This window comes from Urocampus carinirostris, chromosome 15, assembly GCF_059441175.1.
Source record: "Urocampus carinirostris isolate Australia breed hairy pipefish chromosome 15, RoL_Ucar_1.0, whole genome shotgun sequence".
NCBI lineage: Eukaryota > Metazoa > Chordata > Actinopteri > Syngnathiformes > Syngnathidae > Urocampus > Urocampus carinirostris.
This window is the reverse complement of record NC_142363.1, coordinates 22,127,994-22,148,149: the sequence shown is the minus strand read 5'-3', so window position 1 is coordinate 22,148,149 and position 20,156 is coordinate 22,127,994. Positions and strand designations below refer to the sequence as shown.

The 20,156-nt window shown below is 38.9% G+C and overlaps 2 protein-coding genes across 2 annotated transcripts in view; one reads left to right on the top strand and one right to left on the bottom strand.

Annotated features, from left to right (window-relative positions):
• Nucleotides 1–437: 437 nt before the first annotated feature.
• exd1 (exonuclease 3'-5' domain containing 1) lies at nt 438–6,701 on the bottom strand. The gene is given in 11 exon segments (XM_088354276.1): nt 438–1,147; nt 2,153–2,341; nt 2,423–2,644; nt 2,647–2,733; nt 2,804–2,908; nt 3,714–3,800; nt 3,914–3,984; nt 4,058–4,128; nt 6,187–6,220; nt 6,283–6,351; nt 6,444–6,701. Coding segments are annotated over 11 exon segments (1,560 nt in total). The 5' UTR covers nt 6,574–6,701; the 3' UTR covers nt 438–652.
• Nucleotides 6,702–11,800: 5,099 nt separating this feature from the next.
• The window catches only part of LOC148351838 (RAS guanyl-releasing protein 1-like), a 41,798-nt gene continuing 33,442 nt past the window's right edge, over nt 11,801–20,156 (top strand). The window contains exons 1-2 of the mRNA XM_088353949.1: nt 11,801–12,000; nt 13,555–13,730. Coding sequence (XP_088210075.1) covers nt 11,864–12,000; nt 13,555–13,730 — 313 coding nt within the window. The 5' untranslated portion in view covers nt 11,801–11,863. The remainder of the gene's footprint in view (nt 12,001–13,554; nt 13,731–20,156) is intronic.

The window sequence follows — 20,156 nt, the reverse complement described above, 5'->3', positions numbered from 1 at the left end:
TGCCTATTTCAATTGTTGTCTTCTAGAACCTTTTAGGATAGGATTAGGACTCCAAGTTGTTTTTGTTCTGATGCATTTTGTGTTATCTTTTACTAGATAATTAAATACTTGTAGAATTTATCAATAAATATTACTTTTGCTTTACTGTATCTTTTTTAACTGTACCCTCTCCCCGACAGTCTGATTTGTTTACATGCAGTGTAGCTTTAAGGGCATTATAGGCATTATTCATTTGTTTCCTAATATCGAACACATTTTACTGTGTAGTATTCGTTTGTGGTTTGTTATTCAACTGCACTGGAAACTACAACATTAAATAGAAATATTATAATAAAGGTAAAACTATAGGAACAGAGCTTGTAAAACATATCATGAATTTACAAGCATTGATCACACATCAACACTTTGTAGGGTTAAAAATCACACTTCAGTTTTTTGTAGACAATGCATTTATATCTAAACAGAACTCAGAACGGTCATCCTCCTAAATGGCAATTACAGAAACATGCACACGTTGAACAAAAACAAAACATATAGTGCCACCTAGTGGTCAACTTGTTAATGAAACATCTGTGACATGAAGAATAGCTAGGTTTGTGGTTGGAGCATTGTGGTTTACGTTCCTTGTGAATATCAGAGCAGGACAAGTACCTCATTGCCACACACTGCCATGCTCCCTCGTCTTCCTTTTGGGATCTGTACAGTTGGTCTCTGATTCAATGGGTCTGTACTCAAAGTTGGAAGGTTTGAGGGGGGTAACTGCTTGCTCTTCTCTAAAAGACCTTCCACGACCCATCACTTCCATTAGGAGCGAAGAGAACCCTGCATTAACACCACCGGAAGGCATCTCCCTCACTGGCTCTGACACAAAATTTGGGACTGGATCTGCAGGTGGAGCAGTCACAATTACAGGAAACAGATTCTGATCAACTTCCAATTGGGGTGGTGAGGATGGTTCCTCAGTGGGCTCTATAAGCGTGTGTCGTTCTACAGCCGCTGAAGCTTGGGTTGAGGGGTCCGTTCGAGGACTGGAGCGAACCAGCAGGCCTTTTTCTGTAATGGGGTAGAGTTTTGCCGCCTGATCCCGACGCTCGGAGTGCATTTGCTCCAGCAGCATCAACTCAGGCGGCAACTCAAACAGATTCTCCTGTAGGGATGAAAATAAAAATCAACATGAAGAACTTTACTTTATGGTTGGCAGGTACCTGAAAGGGTCAAAAATCATTATAGTGCTACACATTAAGAAACATTTAAAAAACTTTGAATACACAGCTTGATGAAAATATGTAAAATGTAATTAGGTACTGTAAATTGTCTTTAAAGGAAATACAATGCAAGCTCAATATTGTTGATTAAAAAAAAAATGTGACTACAATTCAGACATTGATATGGATGGTATTAAAATGAGCTGGTGTGAGCAGGGAAACATTGTTTTGCAATAGTAATTGAACTTAGCTTGCAGTTGAGTAGCACTGACGATTGTATTTTGGTACCAAGTCTCTTTGTTTAAAACTCAATTCTGTGTAGCACACTTGTGTTCTTGTGTGTTCAACTTTTTATCTCATCCTCTGAATGTATTCTTTTCACCAACAGGATTTGATCCGACTAGTTTTTTTTAATTGGTAAAAAACGGATCCCTTTGTACCTAACTTAGGCAGCGTGTACCCAAACACAAAATCTATTGTTTTCAATTTAAATCACATAACTTTTTTTTGCCACCCAAACAATAGAGCAACCAGAATGAGTCCAAACACAAAATGTTACAAAAGATAGGTTAGTTATGTTAAAAATTCCTTACAGAAATAAGTATATTCATCTAAAATGGAACATCCAAACTGCACCAAATTCCACACTAGAACTCTAGTTGACTTTGCTATAATTTCAAAGTAAATACACAAAGGTTAACGAGTAGCGAAAAACTAACTTTAACCTTAATTCTATGATTGTTCTTTTTTTTTAAACACAACAGAAAACGTCTGGCAAGTAAAAGGATAACAACTTCCAGATGTAACTTGATAACTAATTGAAAAAATGATAAAATACTTCAGGACTCACCCTTCACTAAAACTCGGGGGCCCAAAACCTCAACAGCCCTTTAAAATACATTCACATCACATTTCAATCTTCAAACATGTAGACAATGCTCTCATACCATATTGATGCTCATCAAATCCAGCGGGTACTGGCTATTTGAGAGGTAGGTGTCCACCAAGGCCATGTAGTCAGTTAGGAGACAATCCAACAGCACTGTTCTGAGAGGTAGCAAGTGGATTACCGACAACGCCATGACATTTAACAGGGGTATAGGGCATGGCCGCTTATACCACACACTAGCTTCCTCCTGCAGGTATAAAAGAAAAAACACACATAAACACAGTTGTCATAAAAACTGACATCATTATTGTCCTCCATCTTAGTGTACCTCAGTGAGTTGAGACCTTGCCTCAAGACTGGAGAAATGAGAAGAGGGCACCTTAAGGTGGCGACTCATTATCTCATGAAGAGTGCTCACTTTGTTTGGAAATAATCCTCCCGTCTCAGAGTAAAAGCTCAAGACATCGGCTACCTGTGCAAAAAAGATAAAAGAGAAATAAAGGTTCCTTCGAATAGAAATGGCTACACAATTTGGTACCACTTGCAACACACATGTACCTGAGTGTCAAAGACATTGGTTATCTTTACTTTGTACTGTGTCATCAGAATTCCAGCAATAGCTCTGCAATCGTGAATTACCTGTGTCACACAACAGATTCAACAAAACCTTACAGCTTGATAAACATTGAGATGATTGAATACCGCTCACCTTTAGAATGTGCTTATTTTCAAGAACCATCGACAGTCCGTTTTTAAAGGCTCTTGCCCCGAGCAACAGGATGTCAAAGAGATACACTTTGTGTTTTGTGGAGATCTGAGACACAAACAGAATAGTGTGTGTAATTTGGGAAAACCTTAACTTGGAAGTTTACATGCCATGAACTATTTATTACTGACAAATGTGATAAGTGAAAATCTCAAAATGAAAAGCATTATGGTATGGTATATCAGAGCATGGCTGCAGACCGGAACACTTAACAAAGAGTCATCAACACATCCCAGAAAATCATTGGCTGCTCTCTGACCAGTGCTGAGGACATTGCAGGCTCGCAATACCGCAGCAAAGCCAACCACAAGATAAAGGACTCACTCCTCTCACCACTTCTTTACCTGCTGCCCTCTGGCAGACACTAAAGATCCCTTAAAACGAGAACTAAGTGGCTCAGAGTTAGTTTCTTCCCTAGGGCCATCACCACCCTGAATTAGCGCACATTGTTACGAAAGAAAAAATATTGCCTATGTAAAGAAATGCATATTCATATTTCTCTATTTTTCTGATGCACTTACATCTTATGGCCCTCTCCAAACACTACTCTGGTAAATAGTTGCCCATTAATCATAACAATCTTATTTTTACAATCTCGTAGTAAGCAATGTTTATGACGTTATCAATGACAATGGGGCAATTTCATTTCTAAAGATCCCATCAAAATCTGAAGAGATTGTGTGTGATGCAGAGCAACAAAATGTTACGTTTGTCGACATGTTGAGAGTCCATACATTAAAACACTGTTTCTTGACATCATTTAGGCATTTACCTGCTTCTGAGCACAAAAATACCAAGTTATAAACATAATCTTATAATAAATAAAAATGTAACTTTGAGGACCTTCTCTCACCTGTAGCCAACACAGTCGGCCGTGTTTGTAAAAGTCTATACCATCAGCACCGACTCCAATCACGTGCTGCTTTTTAATTTCCATCACCTAAAAAGTAACATGTCAAATATCATTTAATCTCAAATATAGATATTGTACACACATACTGTCTATGTGTGCACTTTCCAAACACACTCAGACTAGACTCTAAAATTACTTACCGCAGGACCAAATTTCTCGTGAAATCCATCAATAACTTCAAATTTGATGTATTCTTCATCTTGGTCATCACCTGATGAAAACAAACACATTATCGGCAATCATGGTTTTTGAACATGGCAATTTTTAATAAATCTATTACTCACCAGAAAAGAAAGTCTTGTCTGACCGGAACTTTTTCAGCTTCAAATCGTCTTCCAGGAATTCTGGATTATTTCTGTGCATAATTTAAAGCAGGGGTTGGGATCCTATTGCCCGTGAGCCAGTTATGGCTCTTTTCAAGAGTACATATGGCTCAAAGATAAAATGATACGTGAGCAATTTTTTGCTTTTCTGTTCCGATCCTGCTGAGCTCAAAGTTGGGTTACATGCATGCGCAGTTGAAGAATTGTCGTTAAATCAGATGTGCAGTCCAGTATTTAAAAGGCTCTGTCTTGACGACTGTTTACAGTCACAGTTCACAAAAACATATCCCGTTTTGGCTGTACACTGCTTCCTTATATGGAAGCTCAATAAATACTGTATGTTTACTGTTGATACATTTTACGATAAAAACCCACAGAACAAAAAAATAAACGCCAGCCAAGAACACAGAGCAATTTGATTGGGCGAGCGGTAGAAGTGGGCGGATTGATTGAGTGAGATATACGCTTGTGTGGATCTTCCCTTACACGCACGCGCCCATTGCACTGAAAGAAAACACATCCACAAACTTTGTCTGCAGTTTTGTTAAGATATTTTTACAAAAGAAATCTTCTTGCACCTCAATTTGTAACCATTATTTATGGAAAAAAAATCAAGGTCAAAATGAGCCTCAACGATCTTAACTAACTGTGGGTAGGGGACAAGTGGTATATTTGTTAAATGGGGCACAGGCTGTGGCATTATTAATAGTTCATACATTTTATAAAATCATCATCAATCATCATAATGTCACAGTGAAATGAAATGCGCTGAAAAATTAGATTTTGTCTGGAGAACAGGTTTTACAGATTTTTTTTCTTCAAATATATGGTATGGCTCTGTCTCTCTCAAAATTTAAAAATATGAAAAAAAAAATAAAAATCAAAATATTATGCTATTAAGCTCTTTGGGTCAAAAAGGTTCCCAACTCTGAATTAAGGAAACAGTTTGTATCTGATGACTACAAGAGGTCACTGTTTTGTTTAGTACAACCGAAACAAGTGCAAAAAAAATCACAAGAAACAAGGCAAACTATACCAAGACTCAAAGTGACAAAACTTCACCCTAAGGTTATGTTTTACTTGGTTCCAGTGTAGCAGGAAGATGGTTTTGTCAGCTTCTAGATGAGGCTGATTTCGTGTAAAAGAAATACACATTTTTTGACTTACGAGTATTTTTTAAAAATGCAACTTTATGTGATAGTTCATGTATTCTTGCATATTATTTAAATCAGGGGTCTCAAACTCAATTGAGCTAGTTTGTTGGTTCTGATTAAAAAAATAAAATACGTTCTACTGTTCTTAAATATCATATTTATTTTTTTCAAATTCAATAAAGATCTAAAAAAATATTAAGAACAAATGTAAAAATCAATCAATCAGTAACAAATGAATCCAATAATCTGGTCGGGCTGCTCTTTCATGATTTATCAAAAAAAATGTATCGTATTTATGCTAGCCTAGGAACAGATTAGCACACTTAAATAAAAAATGGGTCACAACACACTAAGTTTTTAGGTTACGAGGCTACTTCTAGAACAAATTAAATACGTAAGTAGAGGTACCACTGTACTATCCATTCATCTAGCTATTATCTGCACCGCTTATCCTGAGTAGGGTCGCGGAGGTGCTGGAGCTTATCCCAGCTGTCCTTGAGCAGTGGGCAGGGGACACCCTGAACTGGTTGCCAGCCAGTAGCAAGGCACGGAGACAGACAACTTACTCGCTCATTCACACCTAGGAGAAAATTTGGACCGGCCAATTAACCTTACATGCTTTTTTTTTGAATGTGGGAGGAAACCTGTGCAAGCACGGGGAGAACATGCAAACTCCACACAGGAAAGTTCGATCTCATGACGCACCAACCACCCATTCACCGTGCTGCTCCACTATACTATAGAACAGACATTACAGGGGGCAGAACAGTTACAATGCACTATTCTTTTTTCATTGCATTATTATAATTATTATTATAACGTTTCTAAGTATAAAGCCTTATTATCCAGATCGTGTTTTATCTTTTTCAAGAGTGTTGTATAAAGTTGATATCAATGACAATAAAGACAATTTATTCATTTCTACAGACAGCTTACCCGTCCTCGAGGTCTTCTTCATTAGCAAACTCCACTGTAAATCACATTGTTATTTTGTGGCATTATCACTTTAGTTTTCGTTGTTTATTGACTCACCATTCACAATTTCGTGACCGTAAAACAACCTAGTTCCGCGACATTCGCTTCCATGGTTGCCATACACGACTGAAACAAATACTTTGAATTAGATTTCTGTTTCCGTTTATACCGCCATTTTAGTTAGGACAACACAAGAAGAATTTAAAGGAGTAAACAACCTTTGGCGAGGGTCAAAGTTTTACTCGAGGAGATACGCTGCACCACGCCGAAGCAATAGGACGTCTTGAGGGTGAGTTTAATACGTTTTCCCTGAAATATATTCATGAAATGAGTGTCGTCGTCAGCCATGTTGTTATTGTGTCAGTGGTTTAAATAAAGATATGAATATAATCATCTATTTGGAACACAGTAACAAACTTTCTAGTAAAGCAGTGCTGCGACTTAATGTTGCGTTCAATAACAACCCGCACTTTGGGGAGTTTTCTCTGTATTCAAAATATGATATAATATTCAAAGTTGCTGATATAAACTACAAACCCTAAAATACGGTACATAAAAATATGCCAAAACTGTTGTGGGATGTATCATATTTGAGACTTGTGTAACGTATCACCATATAATTTTAGCTTTTGAATTGTGTAAATTCCCCAGTGATCCCAAAGTACTCTTTAAACGCAGGTGGCAACAAATCAGTGATTTTCCGCCATTTTAATTATTGGGAATATTAAGTTATTCATCCATCCATTATATGCACCGCTTATCCTCAGTAGGGTCGCAGGGGTGCTGGAGCCCATCCCAGCTATCTTCAGGCAGTGGGCAGGGGACACCCTGAACTGGTTGCCAGCCAGTCGCAGGGCACTCAGGGACAGACAATTCATTCACTCATTCATACCTAGGGACAATTTGGACCAGCCAATTAACCTGACATGCATGTTTTTGGAATGTGGGAGGAAACCGGAGTGCCCGGAGAAAACCCACGAAAGCACGGGAGGAACATGCAAACTCCTCACAGGCGGTTCGATCTCATGACCTTAGAACTGTGTCGCACATGCGCTAACCACTGCCCCACCGTGCTGCCCTCCCCTTTTTTAGTTTATTCTAAATTTGATAAATATAGCGCAAATATTTTTAATTATTACAACTCAAAGTATAGAGAATCAAAAAGTAGTTATTTAACAAAAAATATATATATAATAATTTAACCATGACAACTATACATTCCATTGCACACTATTTTAAAAACGAAGTCAGAAATGGAAATAGTGTAAACAATACAATGTAACATTATACAAAATAAAATACTTTTGCAAAAATGTAATACAGTAGACCCGCCGAGATAGATAATGAATCCATTCTGAGGTGGAGATCAAAAAGTAAAATTTACTTATAGAGGGGATAATGCGTTGTGTACTCACGGTATCCAAGATAAAGACATTAAAATAACAAAATAGTACATAGTCAAAACTTTACAGTTTATGGTTTCTGTTCACACGTTTTTCACATGTAAAAATCAAATAAAAATAATGTCATTACGCGTTATCCACATGGGGGCAGGCTTAAGACATGCAGCACGTAGCAAGCGATCAAACGACAAAGGCTCACTCTTATGAGTTATTAATTGCATTTCAATGCGTCTGATTAGAATCAACGTACAAGTACGGTACTTAAAAGTGGGAAAAGTTTTGTTTTTTCTTTATTTTCTGCAGCTTCAGCAAAAGTCCAATCTGTTATTCTTCTCATGAAGTTATACAGGGAAATATATTGAATAACTTGTTTGATGAAGCTGTTTAAGATTGCACTGCAAATAAATAATAGACAAGTTTGAAAACAAACAGGTTAAAAATTGAATAAAATATATAGTTACTGCACAATTATTAACCAAAATAATACCCTGTATTACTTTCTGAGCAACAGTGGCCACAAAGCGTCTCAAAACTACACGTCACTGGCCAATTGCGGCCCAAGGGGATGATAATTTGAGGCCCCTACTTAATATGAAAGTTGACTATGAAAGGCAGTCAATTATGGCTACACTTCACAACAGACTTTAATGGCTTTTTTTTAGATCTTATTTTGCGTTTTAAAATATATTCAATACCTTTATTTTGTTTTTATCGATACATTTTATTTTGGAAAACCCCATTTGGTCCCAAACTCATCCAGACCTCTGCACCAGTGGCCCCCAAGTAAAATGGATTTGAGATCCCTGGTGACCACAGGTAATAAGAAAATGTTATACGACAATTTAGGCATCTTGATCCATGCATCCATCCATTATCTGCAATGCTTATCCTCAGTAGGGTCGCGGGGGTGCTGGAGCCCATCCCAGCTATCTTCGGGCAGTGGGCAAGGGACACCCTGAACTGGTTGCCAGCCAATCGCAGGGCAGACAGGGACAGACAATTCGCTCGCTCATTCGCACCTAGGGACAATTTGGACCGGCCAATTAACCTGACATGCATGGTTTTGGAATGTAAGAAGAAACCCGAGAGCCCACCAAGCATGGGGAGAACATGCAAACTCCACACAGGATATTCATTCTCATAACCTCAGAACTGTGACACACACACGCTAACCACTGTGCCACCGAGCTACCGCATCTTGATCCATCCATTATCTGCACCGCTTATCCTCAGTAGGGTCGCGGGGGTGCTGGAGCCCATCCCAGCCATCTTCGGGCAGTGGGCAGGGGACACCCTGAACTGTTTGCCAGCCAGTCGCAGGGCACACAGAGACAGTCAAGCCACTTGCTCATTCACATTTTGCTGAGTTTCCGGGAATGCAAAATTATTTTTCTCTTTTGAATGAATTGACTCATGTACTATTGATTGCAAAGGTTGTACGGCCTACAAACGTCGTTTGTTCTTAAAATTCTTTCACAAGATATCCATTTTTTTTTCCCCCTAATATATTTTGTCGCATAATATTAACATTTTGGGGAGCTTATTTGGTCGGTTGCAAGATACAGAACTGTACTTAATCACATTTTTTAGTGGAAGTACAATGTTGGCAACAAGATTCACTTGATATAATTGGAAATTACTTGAATGCAACACAAACTTTTTCTTCTTTTTTCCATGTTTTTTTTCAAAAACATTTTTAATTCCTTTAAAAAAAGTATCATTGTGTTTATTTTTTCCGAGCTGTTACTTTTTTCTTTTTGTTCTCTATTTACTTTTTTCCTACGTTTCTTTCTTTTCTTTTTTACTGGCTTTTTTCTAATTTTTTTTTTTTTTTTCTTCCTTTTGTGTTTTTTTCCTCAGCTTTTCACTACTTTTTCATTTTGGTATTTTTTTCTTTTTTGTTCTTTTCCCCCCTTCTTTTAAGTCATTTGTGCATAATTTTACATAATATTTGGTCATGTTGGGATTAAAGAAGCAAAAACAACCTGAAAAGCCGTTTAGGACTAAAAGAGCCGGTTCCTTTTAGTGAGCCGAGCCGAAGAAGCCGGTTCTCGACAAACTCTCCTAACTTTACTCAACTTCGTTCTACATCGACTCGACTTCAAAATACCGCTTTTAGGACACAACGTCAGGGGAACCCTTGTATTTATACCTTCATGCAGTGTAACTTTGACTTAGGTCGCTTCTTAATTAGTAATTTTGAGCGCTCATTTTTGTGCGCTGGCTAGATTTTCTTGTGCGCTGAGAATGCGCGAGCAGTGCGCAATTGCGCACGCGCGCAGCTTAGAGGGTACACTGTTTATGGCACTGATGAGTTAATTATTTTCAACAGACGGTGTGACTCGATTTTTTTTAAAAAAGGTTGAGAAACACTGTTCTTGGAAATTGGCGGAGTGGGCTTCCTGTAATTGATCATTTTCGAGTGATGTCACGCACATCCCTAAATGTATATAGTTGGCCATATTGCATGTTGGACGTGGTCTGATGTTGTCATGGGTCTACACTGGATTTTCAAATGAAAGCAGTGTACAGAGAATCCTTGCTAGAGAACCCCACCCCCTCCATTGTAGCTACAGACCCCAAAGACAAACCCTACCACCCACAAGGCAACCTTTTTTTCCTGGTCTGATAATTGGATTACCTAAGGCGACTGATAAATTGTCTCCACGCCCATCTCGCAACTCCAGTGTCCCCACGCTCATAGTGGACAGTTTCAAAAGAAAGTGCACACCAGTGCACACGGTCAACAAGTGTTTTTTTTGTTTGTTTCCAGGAAATGACCAGACTTTAATTAAAAGATATATGGCTCTGTTCGTGTCATGCTGTACTGAGGGGTTATGATTTATGATTCTTAAATACAAAATGTGGTAATTAAGGTTATTTACCCACACAGGCATACTTGGCTGAAAACTAGCCGTTGGTAACCAAATTGTAAGTCTCTTTAAACCACCCAAAAAAAAAAATCAATAATACCAAACCTGCCAAGCAAGAACAGGCGCATCTTATCAAGATTAATGAACTGCCAAATTAATGAGTCAAAATAAAGATAATGTTTTGAGGACTGCTCCTTCAGAATAATATTGAAATAAATGTGACTTTTTAAAACTAATTCTGGTGGTAGACCTCCAGCACCACTTGCTGGTTAATTTAGTAAGCACCACGTTTGATTTTAAACTAATAATTTAAAATGTCAACCTTTTTCCTCTACACAGTGTTGGGAATTAAATATCAAACTGTACCGTTTACCAAATTGTTCAAATTAGTTATCTGACTCCATTAACCAAACACAACCTACATTCACCGAACAATTTATGCACGCTCGTTTCTTGAGGGAAAAGATGAACAGGAAGCCGACATTTCCACACGGGGGCAGATTTAATTTCATTAGCGATTTAACTAAGTGTGCTCCATCGAAAACGGCCGAATTAGCGTTGTTGGAGACTCTGGGAAGCCTTTTTCTCAAGTCCTTTAGCTTTCTCCTATTGGCTTCTCCCTGCATAATGACATGCCGACTCCTCCCTTGGGTGCGCCAAGGAAGCCCCCCGGGCTTCACCATCTCGTAGAAGAGTCCCGATGTCTAGGGTACTCAAAACAACACCGAGCGTTTCTACGTCATCAGGGTCTTTCTGTGTCACCAGCGTCTGGATGTGCTGATTATCTTATCAGCCGTACGTCCCGTTCCCGACGTTCCTGTAAACAACATTTTCCACCAGGGTGCCCTGATCTAGCACCACAGCCCAGTCTGCATTAAATGTCATTTGTATTCAATCGTATAAAATCCTTTATCGTCCAATGTATAAAATCCTTCAACAGGAACATTTAAGCCAGGAATATTAATCTCCATATTTTAAATGTCAAGATATATAACACCCATCTTGTATGGCCGTCTTATTCTGGTTTCCCGGATGTAGATTACGTGATAGGAACTATCAATGCCGATAATACTACATCACCAACTTCAGGAATCTGCAAGAGTCGTCACCACCTGTTAAAGTTTAGTCAAGAAAAGTGACTTCCAGCAAAGTGTGACGCTCTAAGGAGTTCCTCTACCCACTCGGCAGTGCAGTTAATGACATGCCGGCCACAGTGCAGACTGCCTCCCGCCCACAGACAAGCTGCGTCTAAATGCTGCCTGTTGCTTGTGTCACGTCCATTGACGAGTGTGTGCATGTTAGAGAGTTTGTGTGCACGCAGCATGCTGCTTAGAGCGCTGCTGAGGCGAGCTCAGTGATCAGATGCTCTCAACCAGGAGGACGCAGATGGACAGCTTAGTGCAGCCTCTCGTCGCCCAATACCTCGCCATGGGCTGTCAGTCAAAAGACAGCAACAAAAATGAAAACATTGCCACGGACGACAAAGCGAAAGACGATGCGTGAGTTTCAGAGCAATATTCTACTTCTTTCATCTGATGTTTCTGCCAGTTTTGCATGTTTAATCACTTTGTATGAGTAGAATATGGAAACTTCATACCATGAAATAAGATAAAACTATTGTTATTTCCCCCCTCTCCTTCAAAAGAAAAAATAATTCTTGCCGAGTTTTCTGTCAGGCTGAAGTGGATGTTTGTAATTAAGTGGTATTTCCCATAGTTGAAGGAAGGAAATGTGAACAATGCACAGTATCTGATGGGAGTGCCTTTAAAAAGAAGCCAATGTTTGTGTTTTAGATCTGTTGTGATGGACACTTTGCAACTGTTATGAAGCGAAGTCAAAAGTATAGTGGAGAAAATGCTGTTTAAGATTATATATTCTACACTGGAACTAAACCCAAAGAGTCTTATCTTAAAGTCAGTTGCTTTCTTTTTTGTAAATCTTCATATTGAATTGAAACACCACATCTACCTTGGCAGGAGGAAGGCTGTCATATTTTATGTTTACTCGCGCAAGCAGGTATTTTTAGTAATCGGAGTGTAAATTACTGAAAATTTGTTTCTTACCTGGTATCCTACTTGAATTAATTGTGCAACCTGTATTTTCAGGACTATAAGGCGCACCTGAGTATAAGGTGCACCCTCAAAATATTCCTTCATGAGATGACTATAGGGCCCATGGAATTAAATCTACATTTAGAGCGAAGGTTGCTTGTAAAAAAAATCTTATAGAACATAAGAAATCTGGTTTCTTTCTCTCTCTCTCTCTCTCTCTCTCTCTCTCTCTCTCTCTCTCTCTCTCTCTCTCTCTCTCTCTCTCTCTCTCTCTCTCTCTCTCTCTCTCTCTTTTCCTCCCTTTTTCTCTCACTCTCTATCTCTCTCACTGTCTCTCTTTTTCTCTTTCTTTGTTCCTCTCTGTCTCTTTCTCTCTGTGTCTTTTTACCTTCTTTTGCTCTGTTTTTCCTTTTTCCTTTTCTCTACCTTTTCTTTCTTTCTACCCTTCCCTCTTTCTCTCCTCTTTCTTCTCCTTCTCTCTTTCTCTCTTTCAATTTCTATTTGGACTTCTTTCTTTCTCTTTCTTCCCCCCTCTCACACTATTTCTCTTTTTATCTCTTTTGTTTCTCCTGTTCTCTCTCTCTGGCTCTCTCCTCCCCCCTTTATCTCTTTCCTTGTCCCACACTCTCTTTTTCTCCCCCTTTCTTTCTATTATTTCTTTCTCTCTTTTTGTCTTTCTCCTCAATCTACTAGTCCTGCCCCGGGTGTATGTTTGTTCTATCGTGTGGCCCCCGAGTTGAAAGGAGTTAGACATCCCTGATCTAGGGGAACGCAGTGAACATTCTTGGGGCCACATTTGGCCCTTGCACCTTGATTTTTTTATACAGTAGCATAAAAGCATTTAAAAATGAAATAGGATGAGGTCTACATTGTGGATAGGATGGAGAATCCAAGAACAAAAAAGCACATTAAAAACTTTTCCAAATGACAGGGCAGAGTCAAAACTTCCATTCATAGCAATGGTTTTAACTTCCTATCTTGTGTCTGTGTTTTTCAATAAAGGCGTAGCCCCCCAGGATGCGGCATCAGGTCCAGGGTTTCTCCACCGAGACGGCCTCAAAGATTCCACAAGCAAGGTCAGGTCCAGACCCTCATAGGAAAACCCATTGTGTCAGTGGGCCATCTCACCAAGGCAGCTAGCTGGGAGGAGCTCATCCAGGCTTGTTTGAAGACCTTTGGTAAGACTTGTCTTTTTGACATATTCTTATGTATAAGGCGATTTTCAGTTCTTATCAAAAAGTCATGTTCCTGACTTCTGTTTAACGTGAGTTTAAAATCTTATTGATCGCTTCTTAATGGGTCAGGGTGTGTAACACGTATGCAGCCACACCTGTTTACATAATGTTTTTTTTCTTTAACTGCAGTGGTTACATGTGACATTTATGTTTTTTAAAACATTTTTCAATTGATTTGTCCTGCTCCCCATTTTAACATTTGTCATTGATACAATTGCACATTTGCATATTTGTTTAAGAGATGCTCTATATCAGAGGTGGGTGAACTTTTTGAATGGGGGCCAAGGAGGAAAAAAACGATTGACTTTGTATTGCGATACAGAGTCTTGATCCAATACCTTGGCGATAAACGAGGAAAACGGATATTTTATGCCTATCCAAAATGTTTCTAATCGTCTATTTCAAAAACATGCTTCTCCATTTTAAAATAATTTCTTTTATGTTGAGCATTTTCATTGAAAACCTTACTTTCATTGGAAAAAGAGACAAAAAAATGAAGATTATTATTTCAAGAATGTCAGTAATAATAAACATTAGTTTTCAATATAAGTTCGTGTCTATTTCATTTTTATTTGACAATTATATAAAATGGGCAGCACGGCGGTGCAGTGGTTAGCGCGTGTGCGGGCACAGTTCTAAGGTCTTGGGAACCTCCTGTGTGGGTTCAAATTCAGCTGCCGGACTTCCTGTGCGGAGTTTGTATGTTCTCCCCGTGCTTGCGTGGGTTTCCTCCGGGCACTCAGGTTTTCTCCCACATTCCAAAAACATGCATTTCAGGTGGATTGGCTGGTCCAAATTGTCCCTAGGTGTGAATGAGCGAGCGAGTTGTCTGTCCCTGTGTGCCCTGCGATTGGCTGGCAACCAGTTCAGGGTGTCCCCAGCCCACTGCCCGATGATTGCTGGGATGGGCTCCAGCACCCCCGCGACCCTACTGAGGATAAGCGGTGCAGCTAATGAGATGAGATGAGAATTATGTACAATTGTTTTTGCAACACTAACAATTAAAGCAAATAATCATGAAATTTAGTAAATATTGTGGCTGCTCTCTGCGCAGTCTGGAGGACATTGTTGCTTTGCGATGTGGCAGCAGGGCCACCAACGTTATAGAATACTCTTCTCGCCTAGGGCCACCACCTTTGACCTGTTACCGGATTGTAAGCGCTACAGGTGCCTTGAAACAAGGACATTCAGACTCAGAGACACTTTCTTCCCCAGGGCCAGAACCCCCCTAAACAAGGGCCCAAAACTAATATATATGTATAAACGTTGTGACTCATTTGAGATGTTTTGTTGCTGCTAAATGTTATTGCACTACCTTTCATTGCTTTAAAGTTACAATGCACTATTTTGTAATTGCACTATTATTATAACTAAGTCCAGTCTCTAAACACTACCTTGTAAATATGTTTGCCTTTTTATCCTGACAGATGTTTATCTTATTTTTCTCTCTAAAGTCTTTGTTACGTGTTTACCCCGCGATACAATGTTTCACGACATTGATATCAATGGCATGAAAGACAATTCAATTTAATTCAAATAAATACATGATTAAAATAATAAAGTACAAAAAATTTAGTCCGCAATTTGAATATTATTTTAAAGTACACATTAATGCCTAGTGAAATCTTTTTATGAGGGGGAAGACACACCAAGGGACACTAAGCCCCAAAGACTAGCACCAAAACATTTTTATTAGTAACAGTTTACTTACTATTTTATCTATATTATCATGATGTTTTTAACATTGTTGTCTCTAAGGATCCTGACGGGATGCATAAAGCCAAGGGGCCCTAGTTTATCCACCCCTGCCCTAAATGTAGAATTTCCTATTTTCAGTTGACCTTCAGTCACTCTCACAGAATATAGTAAGTAGTCGGACTCAATGGATATTTTGTATGTTGCAGATATTGATGAAATGTTTTTGGCATTACCCGGAAAGGGGTGATGTTTACGACAGCGCAGCAGGTCGGTCGAGTAGGTTGGATCAATCAAGCCAACATAATTGGCTTCATTAAGTGGTCGGAGAGCTTTCTGAGTTTTGGTGATTATATCTCTGGAAAGAGAAGCTTTCAAAGTGCCGTTGCCCTGGTTACGCAAATAGAGCAATAGGGGAGGCGTTACAATGGACTGCTCATAAAAGGCCATCCCATAAAGACCATTCGACAGTGGCGAGCTCGAGCCAGGCGTAGGGGTCTTTTTCTGCAAGGAAAAAATTTCCGTGTACGAGTTGCAAAAATTGTGATTTTTCTTTTTAGGAGGATCTGCCATTCTGCTGTAATTTTAAGGGTGCTATTTTATTCATATCCATATTTTAGGATTAGAGAATTCAAATTTAATGTATTTAGTTTTTGTTTTTGATACACAGAAAATTCAATGACACAATCATTTTGACCACAATACAATTTCCTGGGTATTAATAACTTTTTAAATGGAGTTACTTTCGGTTTTGGGTCATATTCTAAATCACATAATGCTTTAAAAAAAAATTGATAATCAAATACTATTTCTTTAAAAAAAAATGGAATTTGATTAAAAACACATGTTTTTTCCAATCACACGCTAAATGAAAAACCATATGTTGTTTTATTTAGTTGTCATTACATGAGCATATTGATTACCATGAAATATATATTTAGATTTATCCACCACAACGATGTACTACATACGATTAAATTTAATTCAACGGTGTCAATGACTAAACAATGAAGAAAACATCCATTTTGATCATCAAAGAATCGTTTTCTATTGCGTAATCTTTGCAAAATGACATTGCTCTGTAGTTTTTATGTTTTTTTGATAAGTTTAAACTTTAGTCGACAATAAGGATAAAGACATCAATTGATTTTAAACTTGGAAGGAAGACAGGGAGAGAAATATTTAAATAAGAAATTCCAACATGTTCTAAAGGCCCTTCTCTGAGCCATTTCTTTGTTTTACGTATCCAAGATTATAAAAGCATATCTGCCCTAAAGAGTATAGTTTTCAAAGAACAGCAACATGATTGGCCGATACCGACAATGATGTAACAGACAAAACAATGGAAAGCAGTGCACAATAATAGACAAAATAATGAACTTGCATCCTTTGAAATCTTCTTAGCAGGTTTCCAATTTATACTGTATGTGCCCTAAGATTTTCTGGTGAATTGTCCACGGAGTTGGCTGCAATTCACCCCAAAATCCTGTAAACCTAAATGTTAACATAGGAGGAAGAATTTCCATTTTTTCCCCTTTACTATAAGGCACACTGGATTATAAAGTGCATCCCCCAAAGTGGGTCTTTTGTCATAAATTTTAATTACATTAGGTACCCCAGTCAATAAGATGCATGAAAATAAGACTATAGTAAGAGCTGCAAATCTACCATTGAGCCTTTTATACACTTAAAGTGTATGATTAATCAGTTGATAAGTATCGCTGACCATAACTGATGAACATTGAATACAATGGGAATCAAACATAAATAGTGGCGATGAAAGCACTTGAACATCAGTGGTAGGTTTCATATATGACAAGGCGTTAGAGTTTATCCCATGATCAAACTATTTTTACTCTCAATGCCAGCTACGCTAATTTGCGTAGTGCGTTGTATAGTCTCTCCACTTCTTGACTTTGTGACAATATCCTCTCTGTTCAATATGTATACGCACGTAAAAGAGCTTGTATGTTATTGATGAAATCAGTGTTCCTCCCACCATGAGTAAGAACTGTGTAAAATAAGCTCTAATGCCTTCTCGTAGGTCATCTGCACCACTGGCAGTCTAGTGATAAAGAGTCGGGCGCTCCTACCGCCACTGCTAGGGTCTGATTCCTTTTATAGACAATGTTTTGCAAATTAGCATAGCTATGTTTATCTTTTTCTTATCAATCATTGCTCAAATACGGAAATATAATGTAAAACGTATGTAAAACCTTGTATGGTAACCCATAGCTATAATTACTGTATGGATTTTCAATCTTTTTCACCGTATTATGCGGTACATAAGGCACTCCTAATTACACGACACACCGATAAATTTTAGGTCTATTTTGAGTTTTTTGGTGCATCTTATACCCTTGAAAAGGTAATATTGTGTCTCTATATAATTGACCAGAAGACAGAAATCCACAACACAAACTTTAACTATGTCATGAAGCAGACACAGCACTGGTTTTAGAATACAATTCATTCAGAGACATCATGCTATTGATACTTTGTTCCGCTCTAATCAATGCTAAAAAGAGTCTGGCTGGTTTCCATGAAGTCGCTTCACATATGGACCCCTGAAGTCAGCGAGTTCCATCTGCTCATCAAATACGAGAGTGCAGTCGAGAGTTATTTAAAGGGTGTCCCAATGGTACCTTCAGGCTTAGCCGAAGCGAAAGGTCAACTGGCCTCTCGGCGCCGCTCTCATGGTGACCGGCCTTTGAAGGAAGTGCTACTGCCAGCAGCGATCGATACGCTCCCCTGACATCATCACCCATCAATCCCTAGACCTCACTTTGCTGAGTGCTTTGAGTGCTTTTTTGCAACTAAACTAGGTTTATATGTAAAGGCGATACATAGATGTCTGTGAATATGCCTGTCTAAATAAAAGGGAAATGACAAGTACAGATTTACCACAAGCAAAATGGCCTGGTGTTGCCGGGCGGATAGAAGATTGGATTCGGCTGCTCGGAGTGGTCGGTGGTTGGGACCACTGGGAGAGCGTTAGAGAACACATGAAAACACAACACAGGAATGCAGATGTTAAGTGATTTTGTTGGTGTTTAGTGGGGGTGCCTTGACACAAAACTTGGCTAAAGACATTCGCGCAGGCTTAAACTACAAATGTAACATTTTCACGAAAATTGGTTCGGCCTTTTCAGAGACTATAAGTCACATACAAACACATTCACACAAATCAGGATTTATTGAGTAGTTTAAATTAAACGTTTTACATTTAGATGATCGTGAAAGGTGGTAGTTTAATATATCCATTTTGTTTGGCATAACTTGATATTTAAATTTCGGTGTACAATTAGCCATAGCCTCTATTTTCTTGTTTTATTTACGTATGTTAATCTGCTGAGATTGGCCGGCGATTGGTTCAGGTTTCCTAATTTAGGTGGGATAAAAAAAAATGTTTAAAGTAGAAATATTTTTCTTTTCCACCATTTTTAGACATTAAATACAGTACTTTTGTTGGTACAGAACGTTATGCCGACATTATGGGTTTTAGAGGACCCTAAAATTGCAAGAGAATTTGCACGCACATAGCGTAAATTTTGCTCTCTGTTTTACATATTAAACCACTATGTGTTCTGGTTCTGACATATATTATATTTATATATACCACAGCCATATCCCCCTAGTGGGAGGTGGCTAGAGTCATTTCTGACTCTTTTTGGGAGATTGATTCAGAGGAGGGGATTCCCGGCCCCTCGCTCAACCCAACTGAGGTGTTAGGAGTCATTAGGTGACCAAAACCCCCAATTCCAACCCCTAATGCAGAACGCCAAGCAGGTAGGCAACAGGTACCAATGTTTAAGTCTTAGGTATGACTCGGCCGAGGCTTGAACCACAACCCCCCAGTCTCGGGGCGGGCGCCATACCCCCAAGGCCACCGAGCTGCCGAAACAATGTTATGTTGTATGGACACTCAGTGATCTAAACAGGGTGTTTTGTCAAATTATGAGTTAAGATGCAATATCTACTTATTTTTAATAACCAATCATGGTTGTTAATTGATCCCTGGGCAACATAGATGTCATGATCTCTGGACAACCAACCTTCAATAAAGGATATACACTTGGGGATTGCCTTTTCAACTCATTATCTACTAATCCCAATTAATAAAATGCGATGTTTGGATCGGTGGTCTACACAACATACAGGATAATTGTTGGGAGATTTTGTGGGTGTTCTTGGTGAAAAAAAACAAAGTGACCCTTGTATCTTTCTTAATAATCTCAAATATACATTACAGTCATTAAAGTATTTTAATGTGCGCTTATATTTTGGGGGTTGTCTAACCCTCCCTATTTTTCATATTTCCAAGTCTAAATGTTTACCAGATTTCAAAGGATCCATAAAAAGCCCATTCCACCTGATAAGATCTTTCAAAACAAAGACAAGCGACACGGATTCGGCGTATGCTGATGAGTGTCTGAGATAACCTTAAAAGCAGCACGCCAGTCTTAATCTGGTGTGCCGCTCCACCGCTGTGGGCGTCTTTCCTCAATTTTCCAGGCTCCAACTGATAGTCCGGAGGGGAATTTCCGCTTCCAGTGAACCCGATGCTGGAAGGTTTAGGGACAGGCGATTGTTTACCTTGCCATCCTGCTGGGCTTTTTATGCCTTTATGAGTATCACTCTGCAGCGTGTAGTTGGGGAAAATCCGCTGGCATG